Source organism: Rhamphochromis longiceps, linkage group LG23 (assembly GCF_057381845.1).
Source record: "Rhamphochromis longiceps isolate RC_006_pf linkage group LG23, R_longiceps_female_GT1.1, whole genome shotgun sequence".
Lineage (NCBI taxonomy): Eukaryota > Metazoa > Chordata > Actinopteri > Cichliformes > Cichlidae > Rhamphochromis > Rhamphochromis longiceps.
Genome location: NC_140578.1, coordinates 2,944,055 through 2,955,813, shown reverse-complemented (window position 1 = coordinate 2,955,813; position 11,759 = coordinate 2,944,055). Strand labels below are relative to the sequence as shown.

At 42.9% G+C, this 11,759-nt stretch overlaps 1 protein-coding gene across 1 annotated transcript; it reads right to left on the bottom strand.

The window, feature by feature from the left end:
• Window positions 1-1,125: 1,125 nt before the first annotated feature.
• lmx1a (LIM homeobox transcription factor 1, alpha) lies at window positions 1,126-11,501 on the bottom strand. Its single transcript, XM_085399211.1, has 9 exons — window positions 11,147-11,501; window positions 11,012-11,057; window positions 10,470-10,650; window positions 5,309-5,529; window positions 4,729-4,907; window positions 4,052-4,129; window positions 3,595-3,676; window positions 1,823-2,002; window positions 1,126-1,652 (listed from the first exon to the last, which is right to left on the bottom strand). Exons 2-9 carry the CDS (start codon window positions 11,037-11,039, stop codon window positions 1,510-1,512), a joined length of 1,092 nt encoding a protein of 363 aa, XP_085255337.1. The 5' UTR covers window positions 11,040-11,057; window positions 11,147-11,501; the 3' UTR covers window positions 1,126-1,509.
• Between the last annotated feature and the right edge of the window lie 258 nt (window positions 11,502-11,759).

Below are 11,759 nucleotides of genomic sequence, written 5' to 3'. Positions count from 1 at the left end.
CTTGGCACTGCAACAGCATGAAGCCAATTATAGCAGTTAAAAGACAGAGGGTTTGTGGCCTGTGGTTGGCATGGAGCGTGCAATAAATAACCGCACTGTTGACAGGAAACTGTTTGGCTACCATCGGAATAATAATGAGGTTATTGCTACCCGCTGTGACCGTATGATCACAGTGTGAACTTTTTTTTTGGTCTTCTCACCTGCTACGTATGCCAACTGCACACAGACAAGAAGGTAAAAGGCTCCCCCAGGTGACCACCTTGGCTTTCTTCCCCGATATTTAAGCCTTTTTCCCCCTCTTTTCATTCACCTATAGATACAAGGAATACATTATGTTATGTTAGGCCCTACAACAAAGAGTGTTGTTCCATCTAACACATGAGAATGAACACATGCACATGCCAGCAGACGCTCAGAGCAGATACAGAAACAGATACTGAGGGACTGCGAAACACAGACGTACTGTAGGTATACTCTGCTGCTTGCTTCTTTAGCTCTGGTTGGCAGTAGTGTACTACGGTGACAGACAGTTAGATTGTTCCTGACCATTGACTTGAGCTCTCTGCTTTGCAAGGTCTGATTTCATAGTGGGAAATATGAGATGGGTCCAGGAGAGGGTTCACGGCTGGGGCAAGGAGGCACTCCATACAGTAGGGCTTCATATCTCCGTGTCACCCTGGGCATTCTCCCCTGACACAGCTTTCAGCCACTCCGTTGTCTGAAGCCCCCTCCATGGGTTTTTGCAACCTCCCTTCCCATGATTGGTGCATTCCAGCTGGGCACAGCGCCTGGGTGGTCCCCCACCTCCCCCTCCTCCCATCCTCTTTGACTGAAGGAAGGAAAAGGCAGAAAAATGCAGCAAAGGCCTTTGACCAAGAAAAGCACAATGTGAGCGTTGATGATGGCGGCGTGGATGTGATGCTTACCTGCCACTGACCCATACGGCTGTCATAGCCCAGCATTTTACAATCTGACGATCCATTCAACAGCCAGGAGAAGATGTCTCACTGACCCGTCACCTAGATCGGACTGATAAGCACTGAGGATGGACTGACCTGCCTCTAACCCTCAGCATGAATATCCCATTTTCATATGGACAAATCACCCCGTGGTTTGTAGTAACACCATAGTGAACAGTCACCGTTTCATGTTTATTATTTTCTGATTATTGTTAATTCGATCGAGATGAACAGCATACACACACATTTGGAGAATAAATACAAATACACACCCAGTCAACTATTTACATGAGTAGATGCAGTTACGCTCTCATAATCTGGCATTCAAACATAATGAGAGTTCAGTGTCATGCACGTACAGGAGACTCCGAAGAGATTTTAAAGCATAAGAGGCAGGAGTGTAATTGGGTTTGTATAGAGGTGAACATGGTATAGTATTGCATGGTATCACTGTGAGTGTACCCCTGTCCCCTTCTAACATTTTACGTCCACGTACCAAATTACCACATTTCTGAGATAAATTCAGTCTGTCTGAATCTGATAGCCACCCTCACGAGGTGAAGTACGAGTCCTGCATGGAGTAGAGGCGGTCAATAGGAGTGAGTGGCGAGGAGTTGCCAAGAGAGAGGCAGTCGCCGTCAGCCATATGACACAGCGGGTCTCTGTCCACATCGCCATACAGGCTCTTGAAACCTTAAAAAGATATAAATTATTATTTTGTATCTCAACTACTATTGGAAGTTTAAATTAATACCAGTAATATCAAAAGTACATTTTTTACTTTTAAAATTATGTTTATTTCATGTTTGTTTTACAAAAGGCTTAAAATAAGCTGAGGATTTGACTGCGTTGAGATCTTTTACCATAAGGATGCATGTGATCCCCTGGCATCTGAGGCGGGGTCAGGCCCTGTCTGAAGGGGTCCATGTCCCAGTCCTGCTGTTCCAGTGTGGTCATTCCCATCTGCTGCTGCTGCAGTTCAATATGGACATAAGAGGACCCGAGGTGCTTCATCTCAGAGGTCACACTGCCACTGGAGGGCGCTATGAAGCATAGGAAACCAAAGGAGATCACAGAGCTGTGTGTTTATGAGTTAATGTAGTTAAAGTAACAGAGTTCTCTGTTAATGATTTTAGCCTGTTTTAACTGCAGAAAGCCCTTCAAAACAATTAAAAGCTAAATTTTAGCTCTAAACTTTGGAGTCTTCTCATACCCCCGTTCTCTGCGGCCTGCTGGAGCGGGGGGGCTGGGAGGAGAAGTTGGCCGTCCGATTTGGGTCTGGAATGTGGGGCCTCCCTGCTGCTGCCGAGCCGGGGCAGTCTGCTTCTCTCCACCCCAGGGAAAAGGGTAACACTACCTGGGTCTTGGTGCAGTTTCCCCCTCCAGGGGCAAGGGTACCTAGACCTGGGGCTTAGAGTACGCTTGGGGAGTGTGATTGTGTGTACAGTTTCTCTTTATGTCTGTCTCCACATTGGGTGAGTGTTGAGTAATTGCATATGAGAGCATGAGGGTGGGAATGGATGTTTGTGTCTGTGTGTGCCTGTATGTCTGTGTCTATATGTCAGATTGGGTATCAGACGCCACCTCTCTGGGGACATCTCAGGCCCTCCAAGGTTTGGAGGGCCTGACATCAGACATCGGTGCGTTGGTGGTTCTTTGTGTCTGTGGATGGGCGTCCAGGTACACACCGGCTCACTCCTTGGTGGCTGCTTGTCGGGGCCTGGAGCCTGGGGCTCGCTCGGGCCACTTCGGAGGTGAGGTGCCCCCGGCCTCTCGGCCTGGGGCTCGGTCACTCAGGCACAGCTGGCTGCCGGCAGAGCTCACGGGCGCGTAACTGCAACTCCCCCTGGCTTCTGCTCCGCGGCTGCTGAGTGACCCCTCATCTGGGGCTCTCCTCAGCTCTTTCTGGGACAGTGGCGCGGCTGCCCCTCTGTTGGTCTTCCTTGGTCTCTTGTGTTCTGAGGGTCTCTGGATGTCTGGAGTTTTGATCTCCTCCATACCTGCTTCATGCCCTGGAGGACGGGGCTGTGGCCCCCCCACACCCTCTAGCAGATCATTATTTGAAGGAACCTTTTAAATACAAGCGCGCTCATGATAACAGGTGTACACACGGGGACTCACACACACAAACTAAACCCTTTTTGACTCCTACCTCAAAGCATACTGTGTGCTGTCGATCTTACGTGCTGCACAATAATGTTTAATATTTAGTATTTACAGTTATATTCACATAGATCATCGCGATGTTGTTTATTATGTTGCTCTTTTTTCTTCTGCTTGTTTTCTCTTTTTTCTTTCTCAACAGGTGATCCAGGTGATTGATAGATGTATTTTTTGTCTGCTTATTTTGTTGTTGTTGTTTTGGGTTTTTTTGCCCTTTATCCCCGTCCCTCTTCCCCGCTGTTTTTCTTTCCCTCTTTCTTTTCCCCAGTCTGTCCCGTATCAAACAAGTAAAAATAAAATAAAATAAACAATAAAAAGGTAAAAAAAAAAAAAAAATTGAACTTTCTATAACTTAAAGGCTGAATAAAATCTTTAGTCAAGGTATTTCCCATTACCTATTAGAAACTGATAAATAAATAGAGAAAACGGTACCTTTTCTTACAGCGAGAACAAAAGCAATTATGAATAATACCTGTGTGATGCGATGGGTGTTCACACTGTTCCTGAGTCTGTTGCTGCTCCTGCTGCTGTTGTCTCCTGGCCAGTTTCTTCATCTAAAAACATGCATCGAGAGACATTAAAGCTCTTTAATGCCTCAGTGCAGTCAAATCCTCAAGTCTACTGTAAAAAACTGTCCTCCCACTCCACAGTCCATCTACCACCCAGGAGTATGCTTGTGTTCACTCAGTTGTAAAGTATCAAGAATGAAGTAGAGGGCAGCCACACATGAGCCCAAATTGTGAGGAAATATTGGGTTTAATCTACAGTGATCTCTCCATGAGATGTCATCAGTTTCCTGTATGAACAGATAACCAGGCTGATTTCCACTCTGGCTTACGAATACAGTGCAGAAAGAAGGCTTTTATTAGCAGTGCATGAGTGTGTGTGTGTGTGTGTGTGTGCGTGCGCGTGTGTGTACTTTGAATTACTTTGGCTCTTTGGTTCTGGAACCAGACCTGCACCACCCGGACACTCAGACCAGTCTCAGCTGCCAAGGTCTCTCTTACCTTGGATTAAGATTCAGGAGGGCAACACAAAGACAGAATGCGAGGGTAAAAAAAAAGAATGAGGAGGTCATTTGAAGGATAATAAAAATCTGCGTCACATCACAAATTTAGCAAAGAGGCAGAAACTGCTTAAAGAAACACTCATGATGCTTATTTGTTTTGTGAAAATAACTGCTATGTTTTCAAAAATCTTTACTTTGGTACTTTTAAAGTCAGTTCATGAGGAATTTAGCAATGTCACTTATAACAAAACTGCCCAACTACCCACCCGCAGTACAGTGATAATAATGTACAGAAGATACATGAAACCATGTCACATATTTTTGAATGAAGTTTTCTCCTTTTTTTGTTCATTCTGTCAAGGTGACACATGGTACAAGGGCTTTCTTTCACAATATGAGGTAAAAGGGTCTCTGGATTGTACAAGCTAGTAAAAGGCTTAGCCCTTGCACCTTGTTTTAAACAATGAATAAAATAAGTGTAAAGATGAGACAGTGCTGTATGAAAATTTCTAAAATGTCTATGTTAGGTCCTCATATGAAATAGATTCATAGTTTTAACTTGAATGCAAAGTAACAGAAGATATTTTTTTTGTTTACCTTTCGACAAGGCTTGGAGGAGACCTCAAAGGATGCTTTAAAGGTGCGTCTTTGCTGAGTGGTCAGAATAGTGCGAGGTCTTTTGGGGCGTTTGCTCTCCACATCATCTGATTTAACTTTTCTGCCTGCAATCCTTCCAGATTCCTCCTCAACTTCTTCATCTTCATCATTACTTTTACCTAGAAGACAGGCATAGATATGATTGAAAATATTCACATAAAAACAGGAAAATTCATGCCTGCTAATGTTTAAATATTTTTTTATAAGAATTTTAGTTTTTGTTTAAAATGCAGATACTTTACATCAACCTGGCTGATGTCGGGCTGAGTTTTGGGCTTTTCTGTGTCTCCCAGGATGATTTTTATGTCCCAACTTGAACTGGTATTTTACCACTTCACTTGAATCATTATTTTGGCAATGTTTTTATTGCACTGTTACAGTTAGTTACTCAAACTAAAATGTGCTTATTTTACCCAATGCTGGACAGAGTTTGAATTCTTAAAGTGGGATTTAATCATCAAAATGGATTGTGAATTTATTACAAATCAAAGAGCAGCATGAAAGCATGCAATTTCTGTACCTGTTTCAGAAGAGCTAGGACTGGCCAGACATTGGTGGTAGCCCTCTCTGGCACATAGTAGCTGTCCCTCCCTGAGAACGCAGCGATCTCCTGTCTGCAGGCGGCAGGAACAAACGCTGCAGGTGAAACAGCGCAGGTGGAACACAGCGGCCCCCGCACGCATCACCAGCTCTGCGGGAGAGATGGCTTCTGTGCACCCTGCACAACGCACTGCAAACAGACTGAACAGTGGAGGAAAGCAAGCGCACAGAGAGAGAAAGTGTGAGAGCTGAGTAAATAACAGAGAATAGGGATTTTGTTTTCTTTAGACACTTGAGGACCCCCTCACACATCAGTAAGATGGGACTCTATGAGAAAACCAAAAAATGCTGGGTAGACTTTGAGAATGTTGCTGAGTCGAGCTGTCACTCAAAACAACCGCCAGCCTGACTTCTCTCGCCTTTCCCCCCCTCCTGCCCGGACCACTCAGACACATACCCTTAGTGTGTCGGGTGTGTATCTTAGCGCCTGGCAACCAGCACTGGTGAGCTTAGCCTCAGAGACTGTTGCCGTGGCTCCGACTGCCGTGTCCAAGGCTGCGCTCCTGGGGAGGCAGGAGAAAGGCTCTCGGCAGGCCATGGCTCCAGGCAGAGGGGTGGAATCAGATCTCCTGGTGGGAGAGACTGAGCCACTGGTCCCAGGAATTATCCGTGGAATTATCCGTAAGTCTGCTTAACCAGAAGTAGACAAAGACAGAGCCAGCCCTCAAGCAGCAGGACCATTGTCCGCTGGCTGGCACCTCCGCATTTTGGGTCTGTCACGCAGGATGATGCGTCATCATTCTGGAGCTGGCGTTTGTCTCCAGACTTGACTAGGTCACCAGAGCAGTCAGCACAGAGGCATGAGAAAGTGACAGCTTTTCCCCTTTTTTGTTTCCAAATAAAAATACTCCATGTGCCTCATGAGAAAGTCTTTTTCTTGATACTGTGAAACCATCAGAAAATAGGAGCATTGGAGGTTATTCTAACACTGTGCATGGACACATTAATAACCACAATTATTATTCTGTATGTCCTAATCACATTGAATCTATTTTATTTACTTTAATAAGTTAATTTGAATAAATTGTGTAATGTTGTTTTTATTAACTTTCTTCTTAATAGTACAAAGATACTGAAATTTTTTACACTACCTAGAAAAAAAATACACCCAAACTTAAGCAAATTAATTAATTTTTGGATATATTTCAAATTCCGAATGAGAACAATATTTCCAAGCAAATAAATTTTTAAGTTGAAAATAAAACTAACAGCCATGTTGACATAAGATAAGATAAGATAAGATAGAACTTTATTAATCCCTCGGGTGGGTTCCTCTGGGAAATTCGACTTCCAAAAAGCACAGCAACGACCGAAGTTACAGTTACAGAATTGTTATATATATATATATATATACACACACACACACACACACACACACACATATCCCTGTCAAAGGCTCCGGAGCTCGTACGTCCTAAAGCCAGACATTGCTAAGACCTCTTACTGTTGCTCTGGGGTCACTATGGCGATGGTAAGAGCCCCTTCCCAGAAGCTCAGGAGGGTCGGTCTGCTTGACCCATCTGAGTTGTCTGCCCCACAGCTTCAATGGTATGTGCTTTAATATGGTCAACATACCGTCTGTGGAATGTGCATTCCTGTGGCAACACAAGATGCATCAATCAAATATTTCAAAGGAAGTGTGGCAGAGGAAATACCCTGAATGTTTCTGGGTCTCTGAGATACCGCAAAGCATTTGATTTGACATCTCAGTATGATGCTAATGCCAGCGGAGAAGAAACTATGGGCATTAATGTTTTGAGATCATTCGTGTTTCGAGAAGCGCTTTTCCATTATACGCCTTATCCAGTTCGTCTAATTATCCCCAGTACTCTTAAGCGTCGTTAATGCAAAGGTAAGAGTACCTCCAATACTTATGGAGTGGCTCAAGGTGTTTAATATTTCAGAGTTTCCGCTGACATGATTGGCCCAGAGGCTCGGCCAGGAGAGCGGGAACACTCAGTCACGCTGGATTTAGACATGGCAATTAGTGACAAGATCATTACAGAGGAGTAAGTCAGCAAAATTTTGCACTCCTCCACACTGACATGGTCTGGGTGAGGCACTCCTAATGCAGAAGCACTGTATAAAAAGATGAGTGTTTAGCAGAAATGTACACAGACAAACTCACAGTTTTCCTCAAGTCCTCCTCTTTCATTGTTCTTGCTCTGACTTCAGTGCTGACCTTTGGCAGTCAGGCATTCAGACTGCTGGTCTAGTGGACAAGCAGAGAGGCAGATCTTGTTTCTGGATCAGGTTAACTTAGATCCATTGCTGAACGCACACACCAGCGGGAGCTATGTATCAGATACAGATCGTCAGGTCAAGTGCACAGCGAGTCACACCGAAGATCTGACGACCAATCTGCTGTCCGGTCCACCTGCCCGCTGAACCGTTTAGTTAACCTAAACCAAGCTGAAGACACGCTGTCAGACAGGATTCTGCATTCGGCTTCAGAAAACTGGAGTCACTACAGGTCAGACAGCCAATGTATAAACTATGGAATAAAACAAGCATTATTAAAAACAACTGCATTCAGTCGTCTAAATGAATCAGATTATTGTAAATTAATGATTACAGTTAGAAAAGCTTCAGCGGCTTCTCTAAAATGTGGGGAAATGACTGCAAGCTAATACAACACATACTGCCGATGACTTTATAATTAACGCTTAAATACTGTGTTTTTTCAATGCAACCCTCGGGTTGGATAAGAGGAAGAAAAACAGATGGATCCCCCCCACGCTTGAGGTGCAAAAACCCCTCTGCTCAGCTGGTCTTTATAAAAAATTTAATTCAAAGTGTTTTGATATAATCAAAAATTACATTAAAGAGGAAAAAATGACTATCAGAAAGTATTATGATATGAAAACATGTTGAATTTATTTATTTTTGTTGTGATGACTTTCTCAGATACTGAATGAGTTTAAATATGCTTAAGTTAGTCTTGTCTGCCACAGTAACTGGGACAGACAATGAAAATCAGTAAAGTTCTGTTAAAACAAAAATGTTTTTATGCATCTTGTTTGTTATATCACACATATTAGATCATCCAAAAAGAGATAAACTACTTTAATTAAGTTAATTTTTTAATTTTCAACCCTTTTTTAATGTTATTATTCCTTTGTGGCACATATATTATATCCTCATGTTCCTACTTGTTATTAAAAAGAAACATTTTAGATGCATAAATATATATAAAACTGAAATCTGTACGGTCCTCTGGTACTGGCAAATATTAGCATTATTGTCTTATAAACCACATGAATGGGCCAGGCTTCATGGTGAAACAAAGGTAAAAACAAAGCAAGATTCAGTCAGACGATGCAGCATGTGGTAAAAGACAAATGTTGTCACAGTATGGAATAATCACACTTGTTTTGCATCAGCCGAACGGGGGAGCAGGACATAGTTTGTTGGTGAGAAGAAGAAAAAAAACTGGCACAGTTTTAAAACCCTCATTGTGGTCAAAAGTAGTGCTCATGTGTTATTGGGTGTCGTAACTCCAGACAGGACAGCAGGGGTGGAAGGATGACGGGTGGACTCAGAGGTGGAGCTTTGGCACCAGGCCTCCTGCTAATTGATCAGGTCAGATAACTCACGGTCGGCTGGGCGTTGTCCCATTGCTCAACACAGGGGCTGCTGTGTGAAGAGCTTTCCAGATGCCACGGCGCATAACGCCAGGGCTCATGGAGCGCACTGTCCCCCAAAATAAGTTCACACCATCCTCACCGTCCCTCTTGTAGGGATGCACCAGACCTTCTGACATATGGCTGTGCACTCCTAATTACCTCTCAGTACAAGTCTTTACTACGTGTTTTCGCCAAGTGTTATTATCTCCACTGAAGACACTAAGTACATTAATTTTTTTGTTTTGTTTTACAGAAATTAAATCTACATATTTTTCTAAAACACTCCGTCTCCTTTAAAGGTATATGTCTCCAACATGAGTGTGTTGAAACATTTCCTTGCTTCCCTGTGTGCTTGGCAGAACAGCCATTACCAAATTGTTCAAAAATAATGTGAGTTGTTGCCTTTTAGGGTGTGCAGAGTGTATTTGGAAGCTGAGGGGGGATGAGCTGGTGAATGAGGTAGGAGGGCATGAGCAGTAGGTGATTTTTTTTTTTTTGTGTGTGTGTGGATGGGTGGGGGACCATATGTTGTCCCCAGCTTGCAGTTGCCACGTCAGTGGGCCTCAAAATTTTAACACATTTTGACAATGTGTCAGTTGAGCCTTACCCCTGGTTGTGCATGAAGGTGTGACCACATTATTGTGTGTGTGCATGTGCATGTACGGACGAACGCAACACAATACAATAGTTTTCTTACATTCCAGCTCCCTTGCCACCCCTTCCTCCTACAGTCACCTTGTTCTCTCAGTGCACTGTGCCAAGTTTACTGGAAGTCATATTACGGCATATACACACATTTAAACACAACTGCACACAAAATGCATCCATGTCTACCCAATACAACACTAAGAAGGATTAGAAATATTTATGTTGGCCTTATGAGAAAGTTATTTTCTTTATCTCTCAGACACACACACACACACACACACACACACACACACACACACACACACACACACACACACACACTTTCTTAGTCAAGGTCAAGTCTGGACAAAGCTGTACTGTTGCAAAAATGACCTTAATGATACACCATCAGGTTTGGCCCTCAGAATAAAATGATCAAAACTGAAGTCAAATAACATAGTTGTTTTTTTTAATGGCAGAAAAGGTCATATATATTTTTCTATATCATGATTATATTTTTGCAGGAGGCTGCATAAAACGACTACTACCTTATTTAGAACTTTATTAGTTTAGTGTTGTGTTAAAACGCTTATTCAAACATTTTAATGGTTAGAGTCGTTTAATATGTTTTTTTTTCTTTTTTTTAACTGTATGAGAAATATTAGGTAGTTTTTTCTTAACATGCCTGCGTGTGTTGCATTATATGTGCCCAAGTTGCAAATTTTATTTTGTCACGTCTTGGTTAAAGTTGAAATTGGTGATTTCCCGTGAAAAAGGAACTACTACTTACGCCACCTATGAACCAAACAGTTATAAATAATAACTCACTCAGCATAGTCCCGTTTGCAGTAAAGTTTGCGGTCCCGCAGAAAGCAGGAGTTCGTGAGCGCGTCCCCGCACGCTGCGCACCGCACGCAGTCCTCATGCCAGAGGCCGTCAGTGACTCTGAGCAGGAATCTGTCTCTGATCAACCGATGGCATCCTGCACACACTGCCCTCCGATTCACATCTGCAATGCACGGAAATCCTTTAATTGGTAAATATTTTGGTTCAGCGAGAAGGATAAAACTGAAGAAATGAAAATTGGCAAATTTTGTTGTTTGCGTAACCAAGTGGCTGAACTAGACGAAGGTTGGCAAATTAACCAAACTTTTCCTCTTTTATAATCAGAGGAAATGTGTGCGTGTGTTTTATAAGAGCGATATACATTTGAACAACTATTTTAAAGTTAGCACTTTTTTAAAATTTCAAATTGTTAAATTCTAGCAACTGAGTAATTCTGTTGAGCTGATAAAAAACAACAACAAATGAAGTTGCTTAAAATAAACGAATCTAATCTCAATATATTGATAAAATACATGTTTACTTACCTAAGGATGTATCCGGTATATCCACCATTGCTGTTCCCTGAAGAAGCTGCGAAATATATTTTCACCAAGGTTTAATTTAAGGAAAACATTTTTCTAAGATTTTTTTCTTAGAGTTTTCTAAGAAGAGTGGCATACCTGTAAAATGCGAGTTTCCGGTCAGCAGCGAAGGATTTTGGTTATGAACTCCCAGTCCTGCTCAGAGCATCTCCGCCACTCAAAGTTCCCCTGCAACTTGCTCCTCGGAGCAGAGAGCAGCGCATCAAAGTTTCTGCTTAGTGCTTCCAGCGACCTCGCTGAGTCCACAGTTATTGACTATTTGGGCTGTCTATCAATTATCCTATTAGGGGTGAACGGGAAAGAGAGTGAGAGAGAGCGAGCGCGAAACAGAGTAAGACTTCCTCCATGTGCAGGTGCAGGTTACCTCTCTCTCTCTCCTTCTCTCTCCTTCTCTGCCAGGCACTCTCTCTCCTCCCTCGGTCACTCGCTCTCTCCCCCACGCTTGTGTGTCTCTCTCGCCAAGCCTCAATGCCAGTAATATTCAAATTGTGATTTGATAACACAGTAAACTGCAGGTTAAAAGGTCACACACTTAAGTGATGATTCCCCCCCACCCCCAAAAGCTTTAAATAATCAGTTTGGTTTTTCTGCGAATTAGTGGCTTCACAAAGTTTCACTTTAGCCCAGTCTTGGCAGTAAATGGGATCATAGAGATTCCAATGATTTTTGCAAAATAACAACATCTATTTTT

Bases quoted from the DNA above. Each gene is read 5' to 3' on its own strand.
- lmx1a (XM_085399211.1), bottom strand. From the start codon at position 11,039: ATGGTGGATATACCGGATACATCCTTAG. The intron at 4,130-4,728 runs GTAAACAAAAAA...TCTTAATCCAAG, and splicing joins CCTCCAAGCCTTGTCGAAAG to GTAAGAGAGACCTTGGCAGC. The intron at 3,677-4,051 runs GTAATTCAAAGT...GCATGTTTTTAG, and splicing joins TCCAGAACCAAAGAGCCAAA to ATGAAGAAACTGGCCAGGAG.